Source organism: Triplophysa rosa, linkage group LG15 (genome assembly GCF_024868665.1).
Source record: "Triplophysa rosa linkage group LG15, Trosa_1v2, whole genome shotgun sequence".
In the NCBI taxonomy this organism is placed as follows: domain Eukaryota; kingdom Metazoa; phylum Chordata; class Actinopteri; order Cypriniformes; family Nemacheilidae; genus Triplophysa; species Triplophysa rosa.
Window position 1 is genome coordinate 716,748 of NC_079904.1, and position 9,440 is coordinate 726,187.

The 9,440-nt window shown below is 37.1% G+C and overlaps 1 protein-coding gene across 6 annotated transcripts in view; it reads right to left on the reverse strand.

Moving 5' to 3' along the window:
- Positions 1-5,718: 5,718 nt before the first annotated feature.
- LOC130565689 (GDP-L-fucose synthase-like) overlaps positions 5,719-9,440 on the reverse strand; it is a 38,414-nt gene continuing 34,692 nt past the window's right edge. For all 6 annotated transcript variants that reach the window (XM_057352677.1, XM_057352679.1, XM_057352676.1 and 3 more), the window contains 6 exons: positions 8,049-8,122; positions 6,987-7,120; positions 6,783-6,914; positions 6,622-6,701; positions 6,379-6,478; positions 5,719-6,165 (listed from right to left, as the gene is read on the reverse strand). In XM_057352677.1, coding sequence (XP_057208660.1) covers positions 6,110-6,165; positions 6,379-6,478; positions 6,622-6,701; positions 6,783-6,914; positions 6,987-7,120; positions 8,049-8,122 — 576 coding nt within the window. In that variant the 3' untranslated portion in view covers positions 5,719-6,109. The remainder of the gene's footprint in view (positions 6,166-6,378; positions 6,479-6,621; positions 6,702-6,782; positions 6,915-6,986; positions 7,121-8,048; positions 8,123-9,440) is intronic.

Below are 9,440 nucleotides of genomic sequence, written 5' to 3' on the forward strand. Positions count from 1 at the left end.
ACGTCGCCGTTCGAGATTTCCGGGTTGAGTTGGAAATACCCTGAATCCGAGGTGACTGGAACGCAGTTTACGGTAAGTAAAATCCTAGTATCTACAAATACCATTTTCTGGCTATAGTAAATATTGTAACTAAGATGTTTGTAGTAAAACTATGGTAATACAAAAAAAGATAAATGTTTTATAGTTTAACTCTGTCCAGGTGGCATTTCAGCAGCTTTCTTTATGATATTTTAGATTTGAGGGAAATTACGCAAAGGCCGACTTGAAAACTTTCTTTGAATCCATGATAACAAATTATCATAATGAGAACCATGAGGTTTTATAGTGTTAGCTTGTGAAGAGGTCTATAGTAAACTGAGGGTGATTCTACTCTCTCATCTGCCCGCACGTCCTCCTGTAATATATGATCTCGCGATGTTTCTGTACAAACCTTGTTTCAACACTCCAAATAGCAGCGAGAATAGGCTTGTTTGAGACGCGCCTCGCCTGAAAAGAAGACGAGAGTAGGCGGCTGCAGTAAGAGGAGGAGTGAAAACAGCGCAGGCAAGACGGACTCTGAGTCTTCCCAAATCGCGCTGTCGAGTCGACTGGAAACGTCAGCAATGGAATAGATCGCGTTCACGTTTTTTACCGCATTTTTCTTGGGCCAACTGAGTTTAAAAGTGAGAAATGCTCTAAATCGTAAATTAGACAAACTCTCAACCATGTCAAGGCTGAACGAAAGAATGTTGATATGTTCTTTGACAAACGAATGCTTAAACTTAGAACCTCCTATTTCAGGTTTACAGTTTATCCCCCCCCCAAAAAAATACATTTAAAATTGTATGTGATATTTATCCTTCTGGGGAGTTCCTTAGTTCCTATATTGTGTAAATTCTATTGTGTATTGTATTGTGTAAATTCTGTAACTCATTTCCAGAAAACACAGACCCTATTTTTCCCTATAATTCCTGCACAAAGTGCAATAATTGTGGTTAAATGAGTCAAATGTTGTGAATTTAACATGTCGTTTATAAAAAATGTAATATGGAAATGGTGAAAAAGGAAGTCAAACTTTTTTTAATATTAATAACTTACTTTTGTTAGCTAAGAATTTAATTCCCAAATGTATTTTTTTATTGTTTGTAGTATGTAAGAATTATTTGGGACAATATTTAAAAATGCTGTCAAAAGCAAATAATAAAAAGAGTTTTGTTAGACTTATTCGATAATATAAATTATATTTCTTGTTTTGAATTTATTAATATGGATGGATTGAACATTTTGATTATTTTTCTTTCTTTTTTGTCTTTGTTGTTTGGTTTGTATTATCTTTTATTATGTTTTCTCGTCTGTTTTTGAATGTAAACTGTATAGCATCTTGTTTAGTAATGTTTTTGTTATACTTTAATAAAAACGCTTTTTATCGCAGATGAAATCTATGCAATTGAATTGCCACTGCTTTTACATCAAGGTGGTTATGAGGACTCTATATTTCACATAGGTGTGTTTTTTCCACATATAAATCTCAAACCTACTTCAGTTAATGGAACGCTTAAGAAAAAAGATATCAGCTGACATTCTCGCCCAATGAGCATTTAAGCTGTGTCGTCAACAAGTTGTTTCCCATCGTGCTTTTCATCAGCAACTGCGCCCGACTGAAGAATCCTACACAGCCGCCTGGCCGTTGCGAGAGTTTTTTGAAACACGTCAGCATGACATCAGAGCAAGGTGGACGTAACTCGGACACATTTCTTACCGGCATGCATCTATCACCGGTGATCGGTTCTGCGCAGAATTTGGCCATCTCAATCGATCGTCAGCTGATATCTTTTTTCTTAAGCGTTCCATTAATAAGTCCATTAACTGAAGTAGGTTTTGAGATTTATGTGGAAAAAACACACCTGTGAAATATAGAGTCCTCATAACCACCTTGATGTAAAAGCAGTGGCAATTCAATTGCATAGATTTCATCTGCGATAAAAAAGCGCTTTTTTATTAAAGTATAACAAAAACATTACAAAACAAGATGCTATACAGTTTATATTAAAAAACATACAATAAAAAAACAATAAAAGATAATACAAATCAAACAACAAAGACAAAAAAGAAAGAAAAATAATCAAAATGTTCAATCCATCCATATTAATAAATTCAAAACAAGAAATATAATTTATATTATCGAATAAGTCTAACAAAACTCCAGTTATTTATTTTTAAATATTGTCCCAAATAATTCTTAAATACTACAAACAATTAAAAAAATTACATTTGGGAATTAAATTCTTAGCTAACAAAAGTTATTAATATTTTAAAAAAAGTTTGACCTCCTTTTTCACAGTTTCCATTTTACATTTTTTATAAACGACATGTTAAATTCACAACATTTGACTCATTTAACCACAATTATTGCACTTTGTGCAGGAATTATAGGGAAAAATAGGGTCTGTGTTTTCTGGAAATGAGTTACAGAATTTACACAATACAATACACAATAGAATTTACACAGAATTTACACAATATAGGAACTAAGGAACTCCCCAGAAGGATAAATATCACATACAATTTTAAATGTATTTTTTGGGGGGGGGATAAACTGTAAACCTGAAATAGGAGGTTCTAAGTTTAAGCATTCGTTTGTCAAAGAACATATCAACATTCTTTCGTTCAGCCTTGACATGGTTGAGAGTTTGTCTAATTTACGATTTAGAGCATTTCTCACTTTTAAACTCAGTTGGCCCAAGAAAAATGCGGTAAAAAACGTGAACGCGATCTATTCCATTGCTGACGTTTCCAGTCGACTCGACAGCGCGATTTGGGAAGACTCAGAGTCCGTCTTGCCTGCGCTGTTTTCACTCCTCCTCTTACTGCAGCCGCCTACTCTCGTCTTCTTTTCAGGCGAGGCGCGTCTCAAACAAGCCTATTCTCGACCAATGAGCATTTAAGCTGTGTCGTCAGCAAGTTGTTTCCCATCGTGCTTTTCATCAGCGCAGTCGGTGGAGAGCAACTGCGCCCGACTGAAGAATCGTTTTTTGACACACGTCAGCATGACATCAGATCAAGTAAGGACGTAACTCGGACACATTACCGGCATGCATCTCGCGCTGATCAGCGGTGATCGGTTCTGCGCAGAATTTGGCCATCTCAAACGAGCCTAATGTCTCTTTCAAGTATTCTTGGTAATGTCTTGGGAGTTTAAGGAAGTGGAAGACTTTGGGAAGCTGCTCTCCACCAGTTAAACATCTAAGTATCTGGGAAGCACCCACCCAGGGGTGTGTTTCCCGAACAAAGACAACTTGCTGGTTGACCACCATATAGTAGCCTACGATGGATCATTGGGGAAATTAACGATGTAGTTACGACTGTTTCCCGAAACCGTAGTAATTAGGCTTGTTCGACTTGATGCGGCGCCGCAAGATCCGACAGGCGGATGACATCAAAGTACCGCGAGAGCGATTCGAAAGCAAACTTTTTATCGGTTTTCCAATCGCTCTCGCGGTACTTTGGATGTCATCCGCCTGTCGGATCTTCGGGGCCGCATCAAGTCGAACAAGCCTATTCTGTCGGAGATCAATCGTTTGAACCAAGTTGGTTCAGCAATCTAGTTGATGACGCCACACAGGTGGTGGAGTAATGACGTCTACTAATAAATACGTTCAGATGGAATTAATGTCAAATTCTTGCTTTAAATAACATACATTGTATTTAAGGACTACTTTTGTTATCCTATTTTTGTTATCTGTTGTTTTATTTCATGATATTTAATTAATTTATAAGTGTCCTACGTCATTCCGCCCAGGGATTCCACAGGGTCCTAACGCACGCAGATCATGCGCACATTTAAAAAACAGCGCTTTATTTCCTCGACAAACTAAAAGATGTCCAATTAAATTTGTATATATTTTGCGTGATGGATATGGAATGCACTGCATGTTGCTTGCTTTGATCAAAAGCTTGATGCATGTAAGTCTACATGTCATAATAATAAGGAACGATGCTAACCACAGCTCTATAGAGCTGGGGCATGTTCAAGCTCAAACCGGTGCGCAACGTTTTGCTACGGTTTCCGGGTTGAATGACACGTTTCATGGAAACGGTGTGCAACAGGGTCTGAGATACGTTTTCTCTTGTTTGGTGGGCGTGTCAAGAATGTCGGCCCAATCAGCAGCAACATGTATATAACCCACGCGGTATTAAAGAGACAGCTCGCACAATGGGTCCAAGTAAAGTCGTTTAAATGTGTGCGCTGTAGCTCGGTATACGCAACAATTAAAGATATTAAAAGACATGTATTTGGCAGTATTCTACACGTATTTATATCGAATTCATCAGGCTCCGAAAATTCTTCAAAAAGAACACAAAGAATGGCCTTCTCAGCTGCCATAGTTCAACTCTTGCGTCATCACAACAGGGTGTTCAACCGCACCACCGTTTCCGTTCAAAAAACGTTTTGCAACGTTTTGTCGGGGCTGAACGCAGCCCTGTAGTTCCAACCAAGCAACTTTGCGATGCTGTTTGCGATTGATCGTTGGAACGATAGTGTTGGGAAACACTTAAATGGTTGATCTATGCCGGAACGACGGAACTTGCGACCATAGTTGGCTAACGATGCTTTTGGGAAACGCACCCCTGTACAGCACTTTGGTCAACCCTGGGTTGTTTTTAAATGTGCTTTATAAATAAATGATGAAATGAACTTAATGGAGAATCGACAGCCGAATACAGTAAAATTAGTAAAGTCGTCAAAATCGCCTCATTGATATGCAAATCGGGCAAATCAAGTAATTAAAATGTGCTTACTTACATACATTTGTTAGGCATCATAGATGAAAAAGATTAACAAAATAACTAAAGCATATCACCAGTTATTAGTTAATTTAACTTACACCAGGAGACTTTTCCCTCGAAGTGTTGTTTAAATATGCAAATATATAGGCATATGCAGCTTGTTTTGGTTGATTTAGAAGAAATCTACAGAAGCAAACAGACGAGGGTATAGAAGGCTTAAAACAAACACCTTAATGTGTATTTTGGAAATTTCCTTTCAATTAGAGCAAAAGAAGACATGAAAGCAAAATAGACCAACATCTCAAAATTGAACAGTACATTAAGTGTCCTGCCTTAAACAATAACTTGATAAGTTTGATGTCAGACTCCTCATCTAATAACTATAGCCATTTTATATGTTGTGTATGCTGATAGATCTAAACAGCCCTCCCTCAAATGTGAAACAAAGTTCTTGTCACCATCAGTGTGTGTGTGTGCGTGCGTGGTACAGTAAGTGTAATTATAACAATAACAATAGTATTAATAATAATAATTAGTTAAGCTGCTGTATTTTTGTATCTTGTCAATCATTTTTTGCAGTGTGTTTTAATTATTTTTGCAGGTTTTTGTCCTGTAAAATAACAAATTACCACCAACTGCCTTTTTCAGTGTAGTGTAAAGGTCGTTGTTGGTGTCCCAGTAACACCAAAAAAATTAAAACAGTTTATTGGCTTGTGCAAAATAAACTAATAATTAGTGAAAATATGTACCTTGTCTTTGTGCAGTCATTTATTCTTAATATACAGTATACTTGAAACTTTAGCATAGAAAACACACATTGTGGCTTAGTTTCCTTTGTTGTTGCCTGTTCTTGTGATAAAATTAGTGAATTCTAAAGAAGACCATGGTCTCTATGTGAACTGATTATTTTGTAGACATTGTTGAAAAATTAAACAACATGAATCAATTGGGTGAGTGTAAGGGATTTAAAAAATAGTTGTTTTAATATATTTAACATTTTGTTTAGAAAAAATTAAAACATACATGAGAAGTGGCCTTTTTTCCACTGTGCACCTCCCTGATTAAAACATACAATATTCAGCACAACATTCAGCACATTAAAGGGACAGTTCACCAAAAAGTACATTTCTGCCATTAAAATATATTAATCACCAGAACCTGAGAAAAAACCCTGAACAGTAAAAACAGATCAAATATATTGTTTGTTATTAAAAGAATAATGAGAAGAGGTTATAAGATTCGGTGTTTATAAGATTCATCTTTGTAAAAGTGCACAAGGCCTGTATGTTTTATCACTCATGTCCAGCATAGTTGAACAGTTTCAAGACATCCAATGATTTCTTCATTTCCTGGCGATGTCATAATTGGCCTCAAACCAATCACACGTCTCCTTGATGGCTGTAAAATAAGAGATGTTGACACAAACACATCACATACATATAATACATATTTCTCATTACAGTATCTTCTTTAATTCTGAATTCCATGAGTTTGAGTGTCACATTCATACAGATAACACGTGTGGCTTAAATGCACTGACAACGGAATAAAAGCATTCACATTGTGTTGGTGTGTGTGTGTGTGTGTGTTTGTGTGTGTGTGTGTGTTCACCTGTTTTAAACGGTGTAAATTTGAAGTCTGGCAGATATTTGCGTAGCTTGGCGTTGCTGGCGGTTTTCTTGAACTGACCGTCTGTTTTACTGGTGTCATACTGACAGTGAGGAGTTAAGAATAACAGTACAATAATAATAATTATAATCATGATAAATATGTGACAAGAATATCCACAGACATCACAAGAGTAAAGTTGTGCAGTGACATCATCAGTGTGACATCATCAGCGTGTAAGGATACAATGACATCATTCTGGAAGCCAAACGCTTCAACCACAGCCTCTGCAGCATCTTTGATGGACACCTCGTCCTCTTCCCCCACTAGAGAGATGAACAGAGAGATGAAGATGAACGACATGATGTGACAAATCAAAGATGAGTTGTGTCGGTCAGAGCGAGTACCTGACAGTATGATGGGATCCACCTCATCATATTCCCTCAGAACCCAGAGAAACAGACGAGCCAGATCCAGAGAGTAGATGAACTGCCGCAGGGGACGACCGGAGCCCCAAACCTCCAGCGCTTTCCCTTCCTCTACACACAACACGCATGTCGATCAGGTGAAATTCTCTTCATGTGAGTGAATCTCAAGTGAACGTGTCTTACTCTTTGCCAGGTATGTCTTGTGAATCAGTCCGGGAAGCACGTGACAGTCTTCAATATTGAAGCTGTCGTGAGGTCCGAATATGTTGGTCGGGATCCCAGCGGTGTACCGTCGCCCGTACTGCTGAAAACACGCCCTAAAACACAAACACGTTTATTTCTCCTGTCATATCACTAATATCTCTCCACTGTAAACACGGATAAGTTGGCAATTCTCAAAATAATTAAGGCAACTTGTTGGTTATTGGTTTAAGCAAGCAGAACTTTCAGATTTTGAATACTGTTAAATTAAAGTTCTTAATAAGTCTTATTAATATTTAATTCATTCTTCTCATGAAATTAAGTAAACAGAACTTAAAAATAAGTACATAAAGTTCCATTTTCAAGTTTCAGTTTCATTATTTTACATATTTCTTAGTCTAAATATGCATAAATCAAACACATTGACTAATGCAACCCAAAATAAGCAAGAAGAGACTGATCTCAGAACTGGTCATTGCTCACTGATGACATAACACATGTTACAGGTTACACGTGGCCTTCACCTGTAACACATGTTACAGGTAACACCCTTCTGAACAACGATAACCACAAAACTGAAAAATATGTCAAACTCTTCTAAATATCAAAGATAAGTGAACAATAAACACTAACAAATCTTTAACTTCACTGAAAAACTCATAAAAGAATCATTTTTTTTATAAATGTACTATCACTTATTTCTCCCTGAACTCTCTGTAAGTCGCTTTGGATAAAAGCGTCTGCTAAATTACTAAATGTAAATGTACTCTCCTAATGCAGTCTGATGCAAAGCATGCTGGGAATTGGAGATCCTTCTCGACCAATTGTGTTGAATTAACATGTTTAAATTAAGTAAATTGAACAAGGAGCAAATAATTTTTTTGAGTTTTAGTTAAAACTTCAAGTTGAAAAATAATCATTATACTTTACTCAAAAGGCTTTTTAAGTAGAACTTTTTATAAAATTAAGTTTACATTACTTAATCTGTTTGATTATTTTGAGCATTTGGGTTTACAGTGATGGAGAGAGAGTGAGAAAACACACCTGTTGTGGACATCAATCATGCGTTTGGCGTACCCATAACCAAAATTAGACTCATGAGGAGGACCGTTGTGGATCTGAGACAGAGAGAGAGAGAAGTGTTTGTACATTCATTCAGTTCTCTTGTCAGTTCATTTGTTAATAAGTCCATGTAGGACTCCAGAATTGTTAATTAATCCCGGTTTCTGGTTCTGGAATCGAAAGAACTGATTCAAAGAATTGAATCCTTGCTCTTGTTTATGCTTACCTTTTGATTTGTTATTAAAATATTACTCAGCAGTGTACACAAAAAACAACAACAGATAAACAAGTACATTACAAGTAGGCTGGTCCGTGTAATTGCTGCTGCTTTTTTTTATTTAACAGCTTTAAACAGTCGTTCATGTTTACAACATATTTTTAATGTATATGTATACAACACATCGACAACATATTTCTACATTTAGTCTGCCAAATGAATACTGGATTCTGATTGGCTGGAAGGTGTGCATTAAAACTGTACGGGTAATTGAAGTCAGTTGGAAATGAACTGATGAAAATAACTCTCATTTTCACCTGTCTGATCTAAAATGACACTATAAACATCAATAACAGCTTTAACTTGGCAAATGACCATGGTATAAGCGGGATAATCCACAGCTAGCCGTGCGTTTTAAAGGATTTTAATGCACTTCGTGGAGCGGTTCCACTTATTTGCGTTGGGTGGTTCTTGGCCTCCACATCATGCATTAAAATCCGTTAATGCACGGCTAGCCATTTATTATCCCTTACATAATTTATCATGTACAACAATACTTTGTTTACCTTGCTGTGTGGAAACGTAATGGAGTTTAATTTATATGGACTCTGAAGGAGCAGAGTGGAATGGATTAAGCTAGAGGAAGCAGCAGCGTTGAAGTCAAGGCTGAAGATAAAACGCGTAATGGAGGTTAATTTAATTAGGCATTCCTCAAGTGGAATGGATTTGAAAGACGGCGCTCTGAAAAGTGAAAGACATATGTCCTCTCAACTCAACTCACTCAACTTTATTTATATAGCGCTTTTTACAATTTTCATTGTTACAAAGCAGCTGTACATGAGACATATTGACTATAAGCAAAACAATTAAAGTTATACCTGTAAAAACAAGAAAAAGGTGAAAACACTGAAGACAGACACACCCACATACACAACACTCTACACACAATATGCACACGTCCTAACACACATAGACAGACACACACACACGGACGCACAGACACACGGACGCGCACGCACACACACATGCATACACACACGCACACACACACACACACACACACCAACAGACGTGCACACACACACGTACATACAAAAGTACGCACGCACACGCACACGCACGCACACACACACACACACACACACACACACACACAC